The sequence below is a fragment of the Grus americana genome, chromosome 2 (assembly GCF_028858705.1).
Source record: "Grus americana isolate bGruAme1 chromosome 2, bGruAme1.mat, whole genome shotgun sequence".
NCBI lineage: Eukaryota > Metazoa > Chordata > Aves > Gruiformes > Gruidae > Grus > Grus americana.
In genome coordinates this window covers 103,715,857-103,738,033 of record NC_072853.1, presented here as the reverse complement: position 1 = coordinate 103,738,033, position 22,177 = coordinate 103,715,857, and the positions used below count along the sequence as shown (strand labels likewise).

Sequence of the window (22,177 nt, the reverse complement as noted above, 5' to 3'; positions counted from 1 at the left end):
CAAAACTGGAATGGCTGTGTGCTGCCATCCAGAGGGACCTCAACAGGCTGGAGAAAATGGACTGACAGGAACCTCATGAAGTTGAGCAAGGGGAAGTGCAAAGTCCTGCATCTGGGGAAGAATAACCCCATGACCTGTACAAGGTGGGTGCTGACCAACTAAAAAGTGGAGGGTTCCTGGTGGACATCAAGTTGAATCCCTGGTTCATGAACCAGCAATTTGCTCTTGTGACGAAGCAAGCTAGTGGCATCCTAGGCTGCTGTAGCAGTGTTACCAGCAGGTCAACTGAGAGAGGTGATCATTCCCCTCTACACTCAGCACCAGTAAGGCCACACCTGGAGCACTGTGTCTGGTTCTGGGCTCCCCAGTACGAGACACACATGGACATACTGGAGAGTGTCCAGTGAAGGGCCACAAAGATGATGAAGGGACTGGAGCATCTCTCCTATGAGGAAAGGCTGAGACAGCTGGAACTGTTTAGACTGGAGAAGGCCTGGGGCAGGGTGTGGATCTCATCAACACGTACAAATTCCTGAAGGGACAGTGTAAAGAAGATGGAGCCAGGCTCTTTTCCGTGGTGCCCAGTGACTGACCAAGAGGCAACAGGCACAAACTGAAACACAGGAGTTTCCCTCTGAACAGCAGGAAACACTTTCTCACTGTGATGGTGACTGAGTACTGGCACAGGTTACCCAGGCTTCATCCTTGGAGATACTAAAATACTTACACGTAATTATTTCATGCTTCTCAGTCATGAAACACCAGAAACTTTATGATCACATGAATGGCCTGATGCTGAACAAATGCTAGATTACACCTGCAGAGATATGAAATCATTCATCTCCCCTGTTATGGGAGATGTTCCCAGTGCCGAGCACCTTGGCACCCATCTGAGGGCCTGCAGACTGAGGAGACAGTATTCACCTCTGGTGCTCCCTTGCCTGTTCTCCCTGTCCTCCACCCAAACACATTCCAAATCTTTTTGAAAAAAACAGCAGCATGCTGATCCCGCCTCCACCATAACAGCACTAGAGCACAGAGATGGGCAGACAGCTAGATGACTTGCTATAATGATACCTACTTTTCCCATCATTTTCATCCTCAATTGCCTCAAATACCACTCAAAACCATTCATTACATACTTCCCAGATGTGGATGTGCCAGTCATAATCAATCATTGCATAGTGTCTAGTGTTTTACAGACTGATGCATCAGCTGTCAGAGGAAAAAAAAAGGACTACAGCTAAACAAACTCAGGCTATATATTATAAATACAATATACTAACAGATCTATCTTTACAAATCTACTGAAAATTTGAATCCCTTCTCCCCCAACAACTCACAATACCAGAAGACCATGGAAAAGACAGAAGACAGAAAGGCTTCCTGTGGCTGGAAACATTTCCAGTCTTATCTGTCCTCATTCTGAATTTGGGAGGGGGGTTCCTTGCAAAGTTCTGGAAAGGAGAAAGTTTTCTCAGAGGCTACTTAAGGTTTCTGGAACAAAATCCTACAGAATCCAAGGAGCTTGCTTTCCAAGTGAAACATTCCCTTTGTTCACCTGGACTTCTCTAGCAAATATCTAGTTTTGTTCCTACATTTTTGTATGTGGATAAAACACAATTTCAAACAAGAACACACAACACTATACCACTGAAAACACTGAGATTATGGTAATTCATGACTAAGACTCTACAGAGAACAAAGTGAATAAATGAATCAGTACATATCCAGCTTTCCGATTTTTTCAATGCAGCAGCAGCTCACATGTCTAGAACTGAAGATAGTACAAACTGCCTGTTAGGTTCTTCCCAGAGTTTATAAGAAAATGTGTTTGTACACATTACAGATAATTAAGCTTTGTCCAAAAGTAAACTTCAAAATAAAAGCATAGCTATAGAAGCATGCCATGTTATAGTAGTCTCTTCTCATCTCAAGACACAGCCCATCTGGTTTCTGATATAGAAAGTCTCTGGTAATAGGAAGAGTGCAAGACATTTATTTGAATAAATGAGCAAAGTACTGATTCTCAACTTCTTTGCCATCTCAGACTTAGGTCCAGTTTCATGCCTTACCCACATTCTAGGATCTTCTATGAGTTCAAAGTACAAAAGTCACTTATATGGCTACTTTTTGTGTCAGATATTCCTCCTCTTAAGTCATCTGCTTAGAAGCCCATCTTTGTACAGACAATGTAAATTTGATTTCTAGTTTCTGTTGGGGACATCAAAATTCTGGTGGGCTGCTTGCTTTCCTAGGTACCGTCCTAAACAGGAATTTAGTTTATGGAGAACTGACTTAATTATTGCAGCTTTTCACCTTTAAGTCTTCCTGCAGGCTGTAAATACAATTCATACACATAGCCAAGAGAAGACTTTCTAATATATATTATAATATTTTGGTGTAATTGGACAGTAGATTCTTACAGACAACATATTATAGGAGTAAAGCCAACTGTAAAATTGCAGAGAAAACTTCTCTGAAACAAAACAGAGGTGAACTGCAACCACTTCTGTCCCCAACTTACTGAATATTCAGATTCAATTTCTCAAGTATTTTTCTTAGTTTTCTTGACATCCACATGCACACTGTGTACCAACAAGACTAATCAGCAGCTGGAAACACAACTGTAATTTAATCTGCAACTTAACTGAAGTTGTAGTAGGTATATTTTTAGCTTGAAAATTTAGGCCATTAAATTCATTAAAGAGCTTGAAGATATGAATGTCTCATCTACTTAATTGAGTGCTTTTATAAAAAAAACTAAGCCATGCATTCATTTGGTTATATAGCTGATTTTGCCATTCATCAGTGCCACTCTTATAATTTAAGTAATTTACCACTCAAAATTTTAAAATAAAGCAGTGTACTGCAATGTCCCAAAATTTAAATAATCATGAAGAAATAATACAAAATTGTGAACACTGTCTAGATGTGAGAGACTATCAAAAGTGATAAAAAAGGAATCCAACCCTGAAAGCATGCAAAAGTTTAAACAGAGTAATATTCCAGATGACTTATTTTCTATTGCCCTGTTGACACTGTATGTACCGAGAAAATAAATTTGCCATTCATGCACGTGAGCCATACGGCTGATTAAAGAGAGTTTTACTTTGGACGAGCTCTAAGCTCATCCTGTGGACTGAAGGTGCATTAGTGGCTGGAGCACAGCAGGCAAGCTCTTGGCGTTAAACCCCAGCTTAGACTCACTTAAAGGAAAGGGTGAACTCTAAGACCCCTCTGGGAAGCACACCAAAGCATTGCTTCAAAGGCACACTCCGGACCTGGGCTAGAACACTAATGTGGACACAACCTCTAAGCACCAGAGCACACCCTCACTACCACCATTTGCTTCTCTGCCGAGAGCTGGGTACCTACCACCTACCACATACAGAGACTGCTGCTTCATTTCTCACAACTTTTCAAACATTTACTACCACGTGTGCTATAGTTTCTTCTCTGATTTATTTCTGAAGAAGTTTGAAAGAAATCATACATCCATTTATTTTATGCTTTTGCTACTTTTGTTTCCTGAACAGCTAGAGTAGTTCAAACTATGCTTTATGATTTACGAGGTTATAGACTTGCCCACATGAATTTTTTATGAGATCATAAAGCTTAATTCCTGTAAATTAGGAATAGAATAAAAAACTTCTTTAACACAGCAGCAGAAGAAAACTAAACACAAAAGCTAAAAGTGAAGGACACACAAACCAGCTCTGAAAGTTTAAGATATTAATAGATAACTTCTCTTTAAAAAACAAGCAAATTGGTATAGCTTGTATCTCAAAAATCCCACTGGGGTACAGTTTCCTCAATCAGATAGCATATAATAGCAAATGAAGAGGAAAAGTAGTTTTCATTAAGATGGTAATTTTGATGGTTTTTTACTTGTATTAGAGCACTCCATTCAGTCTTCCTAAAAAGGAACATTCAGTGCCAACCTCCTTTCTAACACTGCTATCCTCTTTTGTGGCACATCTCCCAGATAACCTTTGATTTGTGCAAATCAATTTTAGTTTTTCTTTCCTAGAAACATGATATTCCTTCAAAATCAATTTAGTCAGGCATGCTTGACTTTTATTTCATAGTATTAAAAAAAAAATAGCATATTGAAAATAGCACCACACATTGATGTTCCTTAGACCACATCTACCTATGAATAACTTTCAACATCTTTCCATTCACTTGTGGGTTTACAAGGGTGTAGAAACCCCACTCCCCTGCACCTTCACCTGCTACTGGAACACCAATGCCAGAAAACCCCAATAAACTAACACATACTCATTTTTCAACCCAACATTTCCATACGGCTTAAAGTTAGTCCCCCAGGCATAACATACCATAACTACACCTCATAGCCTTGGAGAAGGAGAAAAAAAACACAACCCAAACTTCTAGTTTTACAGGGCACTCATTATAGCCAATTGGAGACCTAATTTAATACTGAAAAAAACTTGAGAAAATAAATTTTTTGGCACAGAAAGACTACAGAGACCTTTCTGTTAGTAAAAACTTTCTAGGAAGATTATACAGAACAAAGCAGAGCAAATTGGGTATAATCCTTTCTCAGCAATGGACTTTTGAATCCTCTGTGAAAAGCAATCTATGACGCATTACAACTCCTCCTATGCATCCAATAAAAGACAAGTGAATAAATTAGCTAAAAGACTTAATTCAGACACAACAAACAAGTATTGTTGCTATTCTGCAAATACCATTATTTCAAATATTGTATATAAAAGAGATACATGATTCAATCTTACAATCAAAAAGATTTCTCTAAATCTTAAGAAAAGACAACTCAATCGGTAAAGTAGCTTTGAAACAGCATGTAGCATTAACACATTAAATCTTTAACAAAAAACCTATTTCAAACTAATTTCTCTATGCATCTATTTTGGCTAAATTCAGAAAACTTCTGAATTTCTCAGTGTATCTATTTTTCAAATAGAAAGAGCTGTAAAATCCTTCAATGTTTTCATGGAGGGGTGTGTATACATATTTAACTCCCTAAGTCACCTGAAATGCAGACCTAAAGAGAGAATCCCTCACTTTTTACCAAATCTGTGTGTTCCTTGTACTCCTTTAAAAGAAAGTGGTATTTCTGCCCAGATAAGAAAAAACCTCCAGAACAAAAGCAGACTTTAAACAGAAGTGAACAATACTCTAAAAATAGCCAAAGGCTGAATAGTGTCTGACAAAGTGGGAGTGATGGCACAGGGCTCTAAGGAGTTAGTGGGATCCTTCATACCATTAACCCTCTTCACTGAGCCCAACAAACCTTGTTGGAGAGCAAAAAATTAAGTTCCAGATTAACTCTGGTAGCTTTTTTAGAAGGTAGATGTCTTCCCAGTGGAAAAATGTTGGAATATTATGCTGAAAAAGAAAATCCACTTCTGCAGTCCCTCCCCGCAGGAAGCACTCCTTTCCCCTCGCTTGACTAGGTGACAATACTTCTCTTTGAACACAAGATAATTGTTAATTTTCTGATATGAGGAGATGCTGAGGAGCAGCAAGCAGTCAGTGTAGTAACTTGTTTTCCATGCCATGAGTAACAAACAAGCTTCACATTTCTTGGTTGCTGCAAATGTGAAAAGTAGTTTTGTTCTAACAAAGTGATCTCACATGGTGAGGGGAAAAAAAAGCCCCTCTGCCCTGCCCTTCCCTCTGAGAAACCACACAGACTGCCTATGACTGACCGCTCCCTCGGGGCAGAAGTCACACTGGATCTTCCATTTTGCTCTAATAATCAGAAGGAAAAAAGCAAGTAGTTTCTCTGATAAGACAGCTTAAAAACCTATATTCTGTAATAGCTTTAAATTAATTACAGAATAACTCAGCATTTTATGAGAAAAAAAGAATGATACTTAACCTCACTAATGAGGAGACAGAACTCCCCGTCCTTCTGGTCATGCTGTTACAGTACTTGCACCATCAGGCTCCAAGACTAGCAGTTACTTAAAACACAGATGACAACTAAAACCAAGGAAAACCTTTAAACAATATAAATACAGTGGAAATTCTTCCTGATTTGTTAAAAAGCCTACAGGTTTGCTTCTACAATGATTCAAGTCTACTGAGCAATATATGGCAAAATTTAAACATGAAATTCTTTCAGGCAGTTGTATAAGATAACTACGTTTCTCTGTTTTACACAGGTACAATGTAACCTTCCATATCATCGAAATGGAATTTTAGAGGTAATATTTTGGTGAAAATATGCATGCAAACTTACAGACTTATATGACATTCAAATAGTTATTTTCTCTATTGTAGAAGCCTTCAAACAGTCCTTCAGAAGAAAGACTGGCTTAGCAAACTGCAATGTTACTTACACTTGTAAATAAAGCAAAACCCGTTATATATATAATTTGTGAGGCCATAGCATAAGAATGATTTTCAGAAGTATGTTTACAGTCAAATGATATGATTGGCATCTTCAAAAAGAAAAAAAGTAATCTGATTTAAATATAGTAAGTGGGGTGATAAACAGAAGCATGCTGGCAAGTAGTTGCAATTTTAAGGGTAATGTTTCCCAGCTCTCTTGATTCCTCCTCCTGCATTTTTTAATTCTCCACTAGTAATTATAAGAATGCTTCCAATATGGTGTTATAACAGTTGAGTTTGTCAGTGACTTCTCCAGACATTTGCAATTACATTCTAATACTGTTGAACTTTTCTGCTTAAAAATCCACTTATTTTTCTTATTTTAGTTAAAGCTCCATAGATCAATGAGTAAAGACACACTTAGAATAACTCACCAGTATATACTGAAGCTTCATCATAAAGATTGCTATAGGGAAGGAACCACTTAAGAGCTTGGACAGTATTTCACTTCAATCAAATCTGCTTTTCATGACATAAAGCTACTCAAATGAAACAAACCATGGGCTATAACTACATTTTTCAAGTATAGCTATGCTTTGCACAGTTTGCTTTCAAAAACTAATTTTCATGCCATAAAAGAGAAACAAGAAGTATCAAAGGCTGAAATTTACCTTAGTAGGTGTGGACATTCAAAGTTGGTGAAATAAACTATCTCCCCAAACTATTTTTGTTGTTCTTTCTTTTGCTCCGGGGTTTTTTTTTTTTCTTTTTTAACTTTCTCCCCCCACATTAAATGTCTGGATCATTTTTACTTAATTTTTCCAAAAGCAACAAAATGTGAAGCACAGAGCAAGTCTGACAGCATTTTAGCTCTAGCAGTTTGTCTGGCAAAGTTACAAGCCAGTAAAATGGAGCGATATAAGAAGGAAGCGTCAGGCAACTGAATGCTACTGAACCCACCTGTTAAAATGTTTACCTGAAGACCATTTCTGCAAAGATAAATGCCTCCATCATAACAACGTATCACCTGCCAAAGTCTCCATTCTGCCCAGATTGATTTTTAGCCCTTTTAAGCTAATTAAGTCCAGAAGGAGTTTGAATATAACAGGCTCGTAGGCACTACAGCAGTGATTTTTAGTTGGTACAACAGCAAAAAGTTTGGGTTGGATAAGTATTTTAGATATTTGCCCCACATGAAAAAAGCCTTTACCAAGCTGCAGTTCAATAATTATGCAGTAACTCTTTCCCGCCTACCGTCCTCACACCACTAGAATACATTTTTACCAGACAACTGCATGGACATCAGCAGTTAGCTTTATATCATAAGTATTTCATTACAACCCTAAATACAGGTAATTAGGAATATTCTGAGAATATATTCTAACACATTAGTGAAACAGTGTGAATAAGTGGGGTGAAGATGGGGATACAGTATAGATACTTCAATATAAAGGTTTCTTTATGAGAAAATATATATAAATTCAAAAAATATTTCTGTGCCAAGAAAAAACCCATAGTATCAACAATCAAACACTCATCTCCTGTGTGTTTTTTAGTTTATTGTTTAATTTAAGGATCTATCAATACCTTCTGCTTTTTTTTTTGTTTTGTTTCCATTTATTCAACCCTCTGGAACCAGGATCTACAATTTTCTAGATCGCAAACAGTGAAAATGAGTTGTTGCTTCAACAAAGCACAGAGGGTAGAGCATTTGGGACTAGAAACATTAAAAAAAAAGGGAAAAAAAGAAAAATCACCTTCGGAGAAAACAAATTTATTTAATTAAAATGGCTTCAAAAAAGCTGTTATTGTCCCAGTATCAATTTTGTTGTGTAGAAATTTTGGATAACATGACAGCTTTCAAGTATGAACTTTCCTAAATGAAAACTTATCTTTAATGTTTACAGTGGACACTCATTCAATAATGATATTTAAGTACAGAAGCAAATTACGCAGAGCCCTCTTCCTTTTTAGAGTCTTCATCAAAATCACTTCCAAACAGAAGTGACATTAAAATTCTGCAGAACAGCCAGCTCATGTGAAAACAGCAAGATGTGCTGCCAACAGGAACGCTTGTCTTTAGAAGCTGATCCTGGATTTCAGTCTGGAGTGTTACACCATTGCTTCTGGAAAAAAAAATCTAACTGAAGCTGCAGTAATTTTTTAATTGCTTATGTGTACTACATACAGAGTCTGTTTACTTCCAAACCATTAGTAATGCAAGGGAATTCAATAATTTAAATGTATTCTTAGCTTGTTGTAACTACAAGAACTATCATTATATCAGGAAAAATTTGTACCACCAGGAAAGAACAACAAAAATTTCCACTTTGGAAGCTGAGATCAGTCAACACTTTTGGGGAAAAAGGAAGTTCGTGTATGTTTCCATTCTTAATGCCTCAAAATACACCCCCCTGAATTGCCACGTAAACCCTTCACAAAAAGTACTGTACAGACTTGAAACACGCTAGCTAGTTCAGGTCTTGTATTACCCTTATCAGTTAAGTTTTAAACCCAAGAAAAGAAGTACTTGCGGTAACCTTGCAAAATTTTTAATCTGAATTTTCTGTTATATAATACAAACATTAATCACATTCTCTTATTACCTGAAGCATGTTTTCTTCTCCTAGATATTGAATTTAAAATGTTGAATTAGACTGAATTTATAAGAAATTAGACTAATCACAGTATAATTACAGAGATAAATTTTGGCTGTCCTCTGTGAAACAAACTCAAACTTTTCCCAACATCTTGAAACTTCAGAAGTGTAACAGTCTATAAAATTGGAGCCATCACATCGTCTACGTTGAGCTTCCTTTGCTTGCTTCACCTTAAGAACAGGCATTTCCAGGGAAGTACTTTCAAGCTGACAAATGCCACCTATCACAGCAAATTCTTAAATCAAGTCAGCTTTTCCCACAACAGGGAGAGGAGGTGGTTGCCTGTCAAGGATCTTTAATTTTGTAGAGTTTAGGTCTGTTTTTTCCCCCTACTCAATGATTATTCATTGTCTTCAAAGTCTGAGTGGGTTTCCTCCTTTGGTGAGGAGACATACTGGATCTCACCAAAATGGAGTGAGACATTCATTAAAATGTAGTATTCAAGTAGGAAACCTACCTTTATTTACCAAACTACATTAAGGAACAATAATGAGCTGCCGCTCCTATCAAACATATTTCGTTTGATCGGGGATTTGTTATCTCATTGCCAATATCAATAAACGGGAAGTATTTGCTTTCTGAAGTTTTCCAGCAATCTTAATTCCATGCAGAGATCTTAAACCACCCAAACAAGCTGCAAGATTCAACCTAACTCACCAATGCTTAACTGAAATGCTGCTTCTGCAATACAGAGATAGACATAATAAGTTTTGAGCGAACACGGTCTTTAAGATGAGACGTTTTCCTCTGTAATCCCACAGCCATTGACATGGCAGGCTCACAGCCAAAATCCCAGTGCAGTTGTAGAAATGTGCTGATACTCCAGTGCGGGCCAATTCCAATAATTAACTCCAGTTCTTACGGACAGAGATCTGAATGGGAGACTTACAAAAGGACCTTAGTATTATGCATGGCTAAACTCTACTGCTCCAGAAACTTCAGTAGTTCAGAATAACCACACATCACAGACATTCAGATTAAACGTCTGAAGCAATTAGTTGGGAAAAGATATATCAATGAGAGCAAAATAAAGTTAAAATTTTTCTTCAGATAAACAAAATTTTCCAGTTACAATGGTAATTGTTTACTTTAGGATTTGTTTGCTCCAGAATTAAGCATAATGTTTTCTTGAATATCCAGCTCTTGACCACATACAGAAATATCGATCCCCATTTCATTTTGCAGTTAGCCATCACTGAGTGTCCCTTTAAATAAAAACTACTTCAAGAGAAAGGAGCTAATGTGTTCTGTCTAGGGTGACCTTACAGAGAGGCTCTTCACCAGACAGATGGGCTTGACAAGTGAGCGAGCTATGCTGATGCAGCAAGTGATCCAGGAGGCAGGAACTTTAAACCACCAATATTTCTAAATTTAGATCTTCAACTTTTCTATATTGTAAAGATCCAATCAACAGTATACTTACATCATTTAGAGAGGAATTCTGGAAGACTATACAGTGTAATAACACTAAGACTTTACTCATGAAACAATGCAATGAGTTGTTTGGATAAGAAAACTGAGGACCACCATTCTTTGGCAAAACGCTTGCATTGCTACAATTATTTTGTCAGCCATATTTGAGATGTGCTGTTGGCTATTAAGGTTGCTTGCAACAAGACTTTGACCATACCAGTTAGTTCCTTAATATGTTTTGAATAGTTTGTCATTGAAATTGCTTTTGGAAAAAAAAAAAAATCAGATGACTATGAATAACAAATGCAAGGCTGACAGCCTGGGAAGCATTGAGCTGTAAAAACTTAGGTCCCAAGATTGTCAAAGCCGACTGTCTCAAGACTGGGAACTGGAAGAAAGTTATGTTGACAGTGAATATACTGGTTCAGTTAGGATAAAAGGTGTCATCAACAAAATTTTACACAGAAGTTTGCAGCAGTATTTTCTGGCAGCAAGAAAGAAAGCAAAACTATAATTTCTGTCTTCTAGCAGAGTGACTATTGAAAGGAAGTGCTATTATATTTGAAAGAAAACACTTAAAAGGATCAAAATTATCACTGTTCTTTAAAAAAGTCTAGTAAACGGGTACAGAAAAGACAATTGAGGGATTTCTGAGATTCTGGGCTCAGTTCTCCTTGATGATGAACTAGCAAGCCCTTTCTATAGATAGCTGATGGTTTACCTTACATTGTGAATCACGTAACACAGCTGTACTTTAAACTAAACCACTATTCTCATTTGTTAAGACAACAAAGAATAGACAGATTGACAAAACCTGTTTTGGAAGAACACAAAGGACAGCTTTAATATGCAGACTCTTTCTGATCAGACAGCCAAAAACGAGTAAAAGAATTTGCTTTTGCTGAACCAGAGTTCAAAGATTTATTTTATGTGGAGTTTCAAAGACTGAAGACTGCCTGAAAGACTTCAGATCAACATCACTCTGTAGCAAAGTAACTTGAAATGCTTCTTTCTTGAATTTAGTATGAAATACTTATCAGAAACTCACAATATGAATGTACAAAAGCAGAAGGCACTTCAGATGTTTTGAAAATAAGCTGAAGTCCAAGCACAGAGTACCATTTAATATATTTTATAATTTATTCATTTGTTATTAAAATTATGATTTCTCCATCGAAAATATAATCTACTTGGGATTGATGCAGAAATTATCAATAAGAAATTCCGCTAAAGAAAACATTTCTCTGAGCTATACTTTTGTAAAGGAAGTTTAAATCTTGCAAGCAAAATTTTGTTGCTAATAGGTATCACTTCTAGTTATTAGATTTCTTCTCACTAGTTATTCAGAGGAGCTTCCAAAACACAAGTACTGAAATTTCCATTCCAAAGTAAAGAAATTCTCAGCAGAGCAACCATTAGCCCTTACATCAAATTTACACAAGCTGAAATTACCAAGCCTGAACTAAACACTGTAAAAGCACTGCCTTGACACTGTGAATTGAGAGCATTCATAAAGAAGGTTATTGAAAAAAACCAAAGTGCACCGGGAACCTGAACAAAACCTATGAAAAACAAATGAAAAGTCCATATAGGTCTTCAGTGACTAAATGATCAAACCTGTCTGATGTACATGAAGCCTAAATAAACTTAGCTGCTTAACTGTAGATACAGGTTAGTGTGGTTTATGAGCATACTTCAAATAACCACCATACATTTTAGCTGTAACCTTTCATGACTAAAATAATCCAAAGACTTCATTGCATCATTCCGTTTCATGTTTGCAACCTTCCTCCTTCATTCCCACTCACCCTCAGGGGAAGGTGTCTCCTGTTGGTGGTCAACCTGTGCAGAAACCAGAACAAAAAGCAACCAACCTCCCCACAGCAGAAAACTGCCCTTTACCAAACACGAAGCTGCAAAAGCCCATGGATGTGCTGTGAACTGTGCTTTGGCAGCAGAGGAATGCAAAACCAGCAAGCTGCCTCCAACCCCCTACGCTTCAGGGCGGCCTCACACACGAGACCCGGAAGCTTTCAGTAGTCCCAACACCCAAATATAGTCTTTCCCAGGAAGGAGCAGCTGCCGCTCCTTTATTTCTCCACAATTTCCCACAGTATAATAAAGCCCTTAAGCTTATTAGAAACCGGAGACCTCTGAGGAAGACTCTCCATGTCATAGTGACTATTAACAGCAAATAGAATACTGCTACAACAGTTCAGTTTCCTACTTAAAAGTTATTAAAAATATAACACATTGATTCTATGAAATCTAGTATTAGGCATAGGTAAATGAACTGCATTATTTTTTACTGCAGTGTCACTGCTGGGCTAATTTCCCATTGTTTAAAGTACTCTCTGCCTGGACAGTAATTCCTCAGGCACAAACGACACATGTAAAGAGGTACTGGATACCGGGGTGTTTGCAGCACGAGCTAACCTTCAGAAATATGAAGGTTCCCATCTTGTACACTCCCTTAAGAGTTAGAACCTGACTGCAAAGCCTACACTCAAACATATGAACACAGAAATGGAAGGGTTCATCTGGACTAACAGTTCAGCATCTCACATGAACATAAGTACTCAGAAACTAAATTAGTATTATCTGATTTTTTTTCCTGCTAACTCCCACTCACCACTAAACACTTTCAATATCTTAAGAGAAATTTTAGGTGTATTATAGAAGACTACATGCCACAGCTCTATACCATGCCACTGGAACACGGCAATAGAGATGGCACATCTCAAGTTCCTGTTTTGTTGCCCCAATTCCTTTAATGTTTCAATTTATTAAGTGAAGTGCACTCAATTTCCTAGCTTCAGTAATACAACTTAAGCATTTAATTAACTATTTTCAAAATCTGCTTTGCATCAGAAAATAGGCATGTCAACAAACACATAGCACACTTACACAGGGCTTCACATATCCGCTAGAAATTTCCAGGATCTACAAACTGAAAGAGGCTGAACTCCAACCTTTGACATATTGCTCAGCTAATTTTCTCAACAGCATTATCTGTTTCATGTGCCTGTCCATCCTTTTACCAAATATATTCTTTTGCGACTGCCACAGCCTTTCACCTTATTTTTCCTCTTCCTACAAAGACCAGTATTAAAGCATGCTAACATGGAAAACATTTGTTAAATACATATTATTATGGCAACTACTTCACAATATGCAATTTTAAGATGACATGGGGAAATACGAGAACTGCAAGTGCAGACAGGATAGTGAAATCAAAATGCACTTGAAAAATAAAGCAACTGTTCACTGACAACTTAAAGGTTGAAATATCTCAACTAATTACATACCTCTTGTTACTAGGTATATACTGCACTGTGGAAGCTAAACATTCCGTTTTCTCTTATAAACAAATTCTATTTGTACTAGTCTCAAAAGCTTTTCCATATTATGTACCATTAATTGCTACTAACATTTATTAAAAACCATCCGTGCACTTTCATGATTTATAACTCCTTATTCATAACTTACAGCAATAAATTTCATGTGTGACGTTTCAACTACGTTAAGTGGAATTTCAATCTAAGTAGAAAATTTTAGTAGAACTATGAGGGGGCTCAAGTCCAGCTCCTGCTGAAGTCAAGTTCCTCTTTGCTTGAACAAAAGCTGGATCAGAGCCCTAAACAACAATTGTTTTATTTTAAAAAATTAGATAAGCAGCATCTCAGAAAAATACTATCTACACAAAGACCAAGACTATTTAAGAATAAAAACTTGGTTTCCTCCTTTAGATTTTCTAAATAAAAGTAAGCTGCAAATGTATCTTATTATTATGTAGGTCATAATTACAAGAGGTTGATTAAATGTAAATACTATAAACAACTTTTTTTTTAATTTACTAATTTCTATTTCATCTTGTTACATGGTATGAAACACATTCATTGTTTGGTCTATGCAGTACCCTTTTAACATGACATTTGTGAGATAAAGGCAAACATTTCATTAAGTTGCATAGGAAGCTAGGGTTTTAAAACAACTCTAGGATATCAAATTGCAATCTAACTGCATGGTACCTACCTAAAGTCATAAAAGTAAATGGATGTAGGAAAGATGCTGCATTTCCCCTCCCCTAGTAGCTATCGGATTTCTCCAAGATTATTTTTTTTCTCCATCCGTGAGAATTTTAGAAGTGGCACCAATCAAAGAAGTGATCAGGGTATTCTGTAAATTTCAAGACTGAAGACTAACGTTCAAAAGAAGTGCTAGATTTCTATCCTGTAAGTGCTATGGTTCCAGTGTCAATAACTACTGGGAAGGTGTAACGAAGCAAGGGAGCATTGCTGATCAGAAACCTGTAGAGTCTCTGCAGGCCTCATCTCTGCTAGGAATGAGGTAAGCCAGAACAGGAGAGTACTGGATTGTATTTGGACTGCCTTTCTCCATCTTTTGTTTTCCAGGAACACTAATAACTGGCTATCAGGGTGATCATGAGTTACAAAATAATAATTTAAACAGCTGGTCCAGTATGGATTTACATAATGAATAGTTGGGACTGGCCTTTAGAATACAAAGCCTCTGTTTTCTTAACGTGGCAAGAGGTGACGGTGTTTGTGGTAACAAATAACTTGTAACTACAGGCTATATGACAGAGGAGAAATAATTGGAAGTTATTAAATACAATTTCAGCCTCATTATTAACTCCTCATTAACACACCAATTTTAAGAACAGAAACTTCAGATCTTGTTGGGAAGTATAGCACTTAGCTTTTAGAAATGTGGCCCCAAGAAACTGTAGCTAGTATTTGTGTTGGAGTGGACTAAGCTCCTAGACATTTAACGACTGTTCCTATACTACCCCTCTGGTAGGGCATCTCTTTAGCATATACAACACTGACTGACCACGAAAACACCAATTTAAAATGGAATTAGGATGATGGGCAGAGGCTCCTTTCTATCAAGCAGAATTTCCTGCCTAGCAGACACTGGGTCAGTATCTGAACCAGCACTTCGGGGTATGTTTTCCAGCACTCCATTCACGTTCAATCCTGGATACAATTTAACAAACTGACAGGAAAACTCTTAGGAGTAGAAAGGTCAAAAATAGAAAAGTTACTTAAGAAGCTGCTCAAAGACTTTATTCTAGCAACAACACTACTACCTCTACAGGGCTTTTGAGTGCAGAAGTACTGCCAAGCTTACTTACGAACTTTCCTATATAGAGCAAAAGTTAATTACAAATGTACTTGCTCTTTGTACACCATATATGGGGAACAGTATTCAGCAATAAACCTAAGCAATGTTCCTTAATACAATTCTTTTTGCCTTTTGTTTTTCAGAATTTGGTGCATTTTCTACACAACAAAACATGACAGTATTAGGATGAATTAACAGTGACATGCCACCACCATGTCTTGCTGCTTCCAATGGTATTCTAAAAATATGCATCACTGGCTTGCCTTTCTTCTTCCAACCTTCATTTAAGAGAGAATTTTCTTCTAGCTATTTGAGACAGATTAAACTCTTATGCCTTTCAGACTGACATTTTTCTGAAGATGCTCAATGATTAGAAATACCCGCAATAAACTAAAAGGTCTATGCAAGCTTCCCATGTAACTCTTTCTCCAATAAACCCCTGGCACACAGCAACCTTGATACCCCAATCAAAATCTCCTCATGAATATTTATATATCACATTCTGTGGTGGTTTTTGCAATTTCTTTCATACATTCTTTGTGCACTAGAACAAAGCTCACAAAAGTTAAAATAATGTAAATAAGTTGCTTAAGTCCTACTACTTGTATTATCCTCCATTAAGGAAAAACTATTAGAGCTTAAATTCTTATGACTGAGAACAGAGTCCTGTTATGAGAGCAGAAAGAAACTACAATGCACATCTGAATCATGTTTGCACTTTTAGCATTTTGTGGTACAGGATGATGATCCCAGCAATTCTAAATTAAAACTGCTATAATCTTCATCTTATATTGTTCTCTGTATATTGATAGGCTTAAAAACTATTAAGGAGCTTCAGATTTAGAACCATTACTTAAACATATTTAAAATAAGCACTTATTTTATCAAGTTCTACTTTACTAGCAAATTTGGTTGACAGTCATCATTCAACAGCCAATGCTGTCACACTAAAATAATTTTTGCAGAAGAGACTAGCAAGTTTAAATTTCTTTCTAAGCAGAAAACCATCTCAACAACCTCATTTTTATGAACGTCCCATATAAAAGTATCTCAAAAATTCATGATGAAAACCCCATAGTTTTCCAAGACCATGCTTTATTTTACTAAGAGTAACATTGCAGAGGACATTATCCTATACCTGACTCAGGCTCTTTAAAATAAGTGCAGTTCAGTGGTCTTCAGTTCTTTCAAAATGGGCAATATCCTGGTTCTCAACAGACATTTACTATGACTATTTCCTTAAATCAATCCCAAAACATTGTAAAGGTAAGCATGACAATTTCAGAGAATTACAGAAAAAAAAATTTACCTACAGAGGTTAACAATAACAACAACATAAAGATTGCATTGTCAAAAAAGCATGATGAATAGTGCACAATCACAATGAAACATCTTTAATGCTTTTTTTTACATCTGAACAACTCATACCTGGGTACACTGTCTGTTAAGCCTCTTTCACTTGACGATGATGATGACGACGATGATGATGATCCAGGTCTCTGATCCATTTTCATTCCTAGAGTCTCTGTTGCACTAGTCTGAGGTTTTTCACCTTCTTCTTCTGTTTTTTTTTTTTCACTATCACTTTCATCACTGCCTTCTCCTAGGATGTCATCCACCTGCCAAAGAGTGAAGAGTCAGTGTATCCTCTAACAGACTATTCTATATCAATCTTTCATAATTATTGGATTGCTTTTAAATACTCATTAAGAGTATACTTCAACTTTCCTTGACCTTCTCCTTGAAAATTCAAATTAAACCCAAGTGGTCTTCAACGCAGTTTCTATAACAGCTTAGCAACATTCTATTCAAATTAAATATACTTAGTCTATATTTAACTTAAGAGTATGCTAGTTTTGTCTGGGACAGTTAATTTTCTTCATAGTAGCTAGTATGGGGCTACGGTTTGGATTTGATCTGAAAACAGTGTTGGTAACACAGGGATGTTTTTGTTACTGCTGAGCAGTGCTTACACAGAGCCAAGGCCTTTGCTGCTTCTCACACCACCTCACCAGCGAGGAGGCTGGGGGTGCATAAGAAGTTGGGAAGGGACACAGCCGGGACAGCTGACCCCAAGTGACATTCCATACCATATGGCGTCACGCTCAGCATATAAGGAGCTGGAGGAAGAGGAAGGAAGGGGGTGGAGATGACACACGTTCAGAGCGATGGCGTTTGTCTTCTCAAGTCACTGTTATGAGTGATGAAGCCCTGCTTTCCTGGAGATGGCTGAACACCTGCCTGCCCATGGAAAGTGGTGAATGCTTTACTTACATGTGTGTCTTTTGCTTTCTCTGTTAAACTGTCTTTATCTCAGCTCATGAGTTTTCTCACTTTTACTCTTCCAATTCTCTCCTCCATCCTGCCACGGGGTAAGCGAGTAAGCAGCTGTGTAGCACTTAGGTGCTGGCTGGGGTTAAACCATGATAGATGGATATACATATACTCACATATGTGATATAGTCACATTTGAAGGTGTTTGCACTTTATTATAGCAACATGAACAGCTGTAAACAAGAATCTGTATTATGAAAAAAGTGCTGTCTTATGAAATTGAAGTGATAGGGGTTTTATACTTTTGTAACATATAACAAAATATACTTTATATGATACGTATTTTATACTATTATAACATATAGAATCACTTGGGCAAGGCATATTAAAATCTCTAGCTAATAAGTATTGTTATATTTACAGGTATTCCTTGACAGAAACATAACTTTAAAGAAGCATATTCCTAAATAATACAGTTTGAATGGAATGGAACATACAGAACCCCATTTTAACTAGATCATCTGCTTATGCTAATTAATAAAGGCAAATTTATCAAAACATTCACATATTTCATTAAATAATTGTTTGGCCTTTGCTTCTGAAAAGTTAGCATGGGATTTGATACTCCTCTAAGAACATGCTAATTTGCTCTGACAGGTCTGGAACTGCTGAAGCCATCATTAAAAGCAAATCATACTCATAAGCTACCCTACTGAGCTTCAAAAGGTTATATTCTCTTTGAGTCAGCATTCAACCTTCAGAAAGAGATGAAAGCAGAGGTGAAGATCTCTCAGTCTCTTTATTTTTGTGAATGGCAGAGGACATTGAAAGAAGCTATATGCAACTACTTCTCTACTGATATTTAAGAATTTTTCCTAAAAGCAGCTAATCTCAGTATAAGTTAAAATATGCTTCACAACTACTGTGTTACCACTAATGCCGCACCTGCTTTATCAAGAAGAAAATCTCTGTATATGAACATGAAGCAAAAGGTTTTACACTGCTTATCCACTGCTTTTACACTGATAATCCCAAAAGCTAGACAAAAGCTGTAAGAAAGTCACTTATATCTGGTCCTTCATAAATGCACCTCTAATTTCTTTGTTTACCTTGATATGCATGGAAGGAAAGTCAAAGCTGCCCTCTGTTTATCAGCCTAAATGCAAAAGGTCTACACCTTGTCAGTACTCTACTGGAAATATGATAGAGGTAAATGAAATACCTTTTTCAGAGAAGGGAAACTCAAGGCAGAGCTTGCAAGCAAGGAAGGAGAGGAAATAGAAAATACAGAAGTTTAGTAACAGTCAAAGACCTATTCCATTTCTTTTTCTGATGTCCTAACAGAGAAAGAAAAGGTGTATGACCCAAGATGATGAAGGTGCTCCACAGGGCACACAGGTGACTCATCACATTCCTGTTGATTTCAGAAAGGTGGAGTATGTGGCATTTGTCTTCAGTCCTCTGCTAAACAGATGGATTTGGGGGATTTGTTATATTTCTACAAGTCTCACTCAGCTATTCCTGTTTGAGGGCAACAGCAAATCATTTTTCTTCCTTATCTTGTGCCACTTTACACTTTATGAGATTTATGCAGTCTATATTGCTGCAAAAGGGAAATTATGTAGAAGGAATAACAATGATGAAAAAGGTAATAAGTAGTTCAAAACATGCAAAAATCATAATTTTTATGAGACTTGCCAGCGCAAGGGAAAGTAAGAACATTTTGTTACAAAGTATACTTGTGAAAAACAATTTCTATAAATATGTAATTGTTTCAGAGTTCTACAACTCAAGCTTTAAAACTAGATTCAAAAATCCAGGCTATACTATCCTTGGATGGAATGACTTCTATACAAAATGAGAAGTAACTTGCAAGCTTCTTAGATCTACAATTTAAGCTGTTTTTCCACTGGCCCTTGTCTTGGTACATTTTCACTACCTGAAACATTCCTGTCTAATGCCCAGCTGTTTCACTGTGAAAGCTGTAGAGAACTATAATAAAAAAAGGAACCACATACCAGCTTAGTGTATCTAAACACGGATGACAGTTTTAGATAGAATTACTGTAGAATTACTGTGTCAAATCAAATTACATTAGTCCAAAAAATGCTTTTCCTGTGACCAGAAGTTGTCATATGTGTGAAAAACGAGAATCATGGAATGCAATCCAGGGTCAGGGAGAACTGAAAATATGGCTAGAGACAAGGCAACAATGAACTTGGTAAAAGTGCGGAAAATACACAGGGTAGGGATTTTTTTGGTGTGTACAGAATGCACAGAAAATCTCAAGCGTTCAAGTATTAGAGTTTGGGATAGGATGGCAGGAACACCATGCCTCTTATCACTTTGTTAGAAGATACTCACTGTAGCCAACATGGCCAGCAATTGACAGTCAAATGGCAGCACAGATCTACCGCTCCAAGAACGCCTTTCCAGAAAGTTTTACATTTAAAATTACATTCCTTCATTCAAAAGCAATGCTTTTCTAGAAAGTTATATGATTAAAACTACGTTGTCACTACAAAATATGTTGAGGTTTTCAAAGGACAAAGTTAGGTTGATAGACATTCAGTGTTACAGATGTGTCTTCACTAAATGAACTTTTATAGTCTTAAAATCTACTTTGTGTGAACAGTTTTGACAGACTAGCAGTCTAGTTATTGCCATGTCTTTTTTCTTTCATTCCGCACAAAGATGACATTATTCTTTTGAAGGCTGGAATGCCATTTAATATCAGTATTACTAAGTTAGTTGTATGCATACATGCCCCATTTCTGTGGAAGGGCACTTAAAACGCACATATAAATCCTAGAAATATAGCAAATTTTGAAAACCATTGCATATCAAAACAATTAATGTGGGCTGGTCCTTACAAACCACTTTAACTGAAAAGGCTTCCAAAATATGAATTCCTGCCTAACTATTGACTAAATTGCAAATTGTGCTGAAAAGTAAAGAGATTACCATCTTCATCTTCCAGAGTTCTCAAAAGAAATGGAAAACAAACTATGTTTTCATTGAGGCAGTGAGATTTAAGCCCTTCACTTGAACAAATCAATGGGTAACCCCCCCATATTGATATTTAAGCAGCAACTATCTATCTAGACACATCACTAACTTTAAATAAATAAAGAATAAAGAACAGAGGAAACTTTCAATCTGGTTCAGATCAAGACAGATACTAATGTACCAACTACAACTTCTGCTTATAACATTAGATTTTATATGGTTAATACAAACAGAACACATAATTCAGAAGAAAGTTCCATCTAATACCAAATCTTACTGATAAGATACAGTGAGGGGATGTTATCTTACCAATAAGATACAGTGAGGGGATGTTTACTGCTTAAACACTACCATAGCAGCTATCTTTAAAATAGTTGGAGACACATAATGCAGCAAGAATGATTAACATTGAAAAAGAAAAATGACTCATCCCTTGAAGATAACAAATTGTTACATTTAGCAAGAGAATGAAAAGTCTGACAATTCTTTTAAATACTTGATTATAAAAGCCAGAAGTCCTCAGCTGACAAAGCTGTTTCATTTCTCATTTAGGAGAAATACACTCATGCAGACAAGATATAGAGACTAAAGAGCAATGAGATTTTCAGTCTCATATTCTCTGATTACGAGCTGTAAAGTACCTAAAGCTTAGTTAAAAAAGAAAGCTAAAACCTTCTGTAGTATTAACAAATCAGGTCAGCTGGAAAATGTTCTTACTCCAGAAGTTGAGTTTACACATTCAAAATGAATCAAGACTCTGAAAAAACACCAAAAAAGAAACTGTCATGAGCAACCTCAATTTGTTCGAAAGATAATTTACAGGAAATGTTTTGGGACACCATTATGGATATGACAGAGACCTATCATGTCGCTTTACATTTTTTGGAAGAAGCAATTACGTATGCAGTAATGTAAACTACGTACTAAAAAAAGGAGCTGTGAATAAAATTTAATTCTTGTTTTTAAACTAGCAAGTACTTAAAAATTCAAGTTTTAATAGAACTGAGAAACTACCTTAGACAGCAACAGGACAACACGTGAAACTACCTAAATTCTCTCTCCTAAAAGCTGTAGAATGCTCTGAATCAATACTTTACTGGACTTACAGAAAAATCTACAAAAAAGAGTAGGTTTGATGGACAGCTGTTCATTTTGTGCTCCAGTTTTATATACACACATTTCCTGCCCGCCCCCCCCCCCCGCTCCAGTCTTTCCCAAAAGAGTAGTTATACTTTTGCTCCAACTGATTGCGAACGTTAAGGGAAAAACAGAAAACCCCAAGTATTTACAAAGAGTTCTTCAGGTTTGTTTCTACTGCCACAAAAATGACTGTTCATTGT

At 36.7% G+C, this 22,177-nt stretch overlaps 1 protein-coding gene across 1 annotated transcript in view; it reads right to left on the bottom strand.

Annotated features, from left to right (window-relative positions):
- Positions 1-22,177, bottom strand: part of CTDP1 (CTD phosphatase subunit 1) — a 117,699-nt gene that overhangs the window by 21,031 nt on the left and 74,491 nt on the right. The window contains exon 12 of the mRNA XM_054814847.1: positions 16,983-17,173. Coding sequence (XP_054670822.1) covers positions 16,983-17,173 — 191 coding nt within the window. The remainder of the gene's footprint in view (positions 1-16,982; positions 17,174-22,177) is intronic.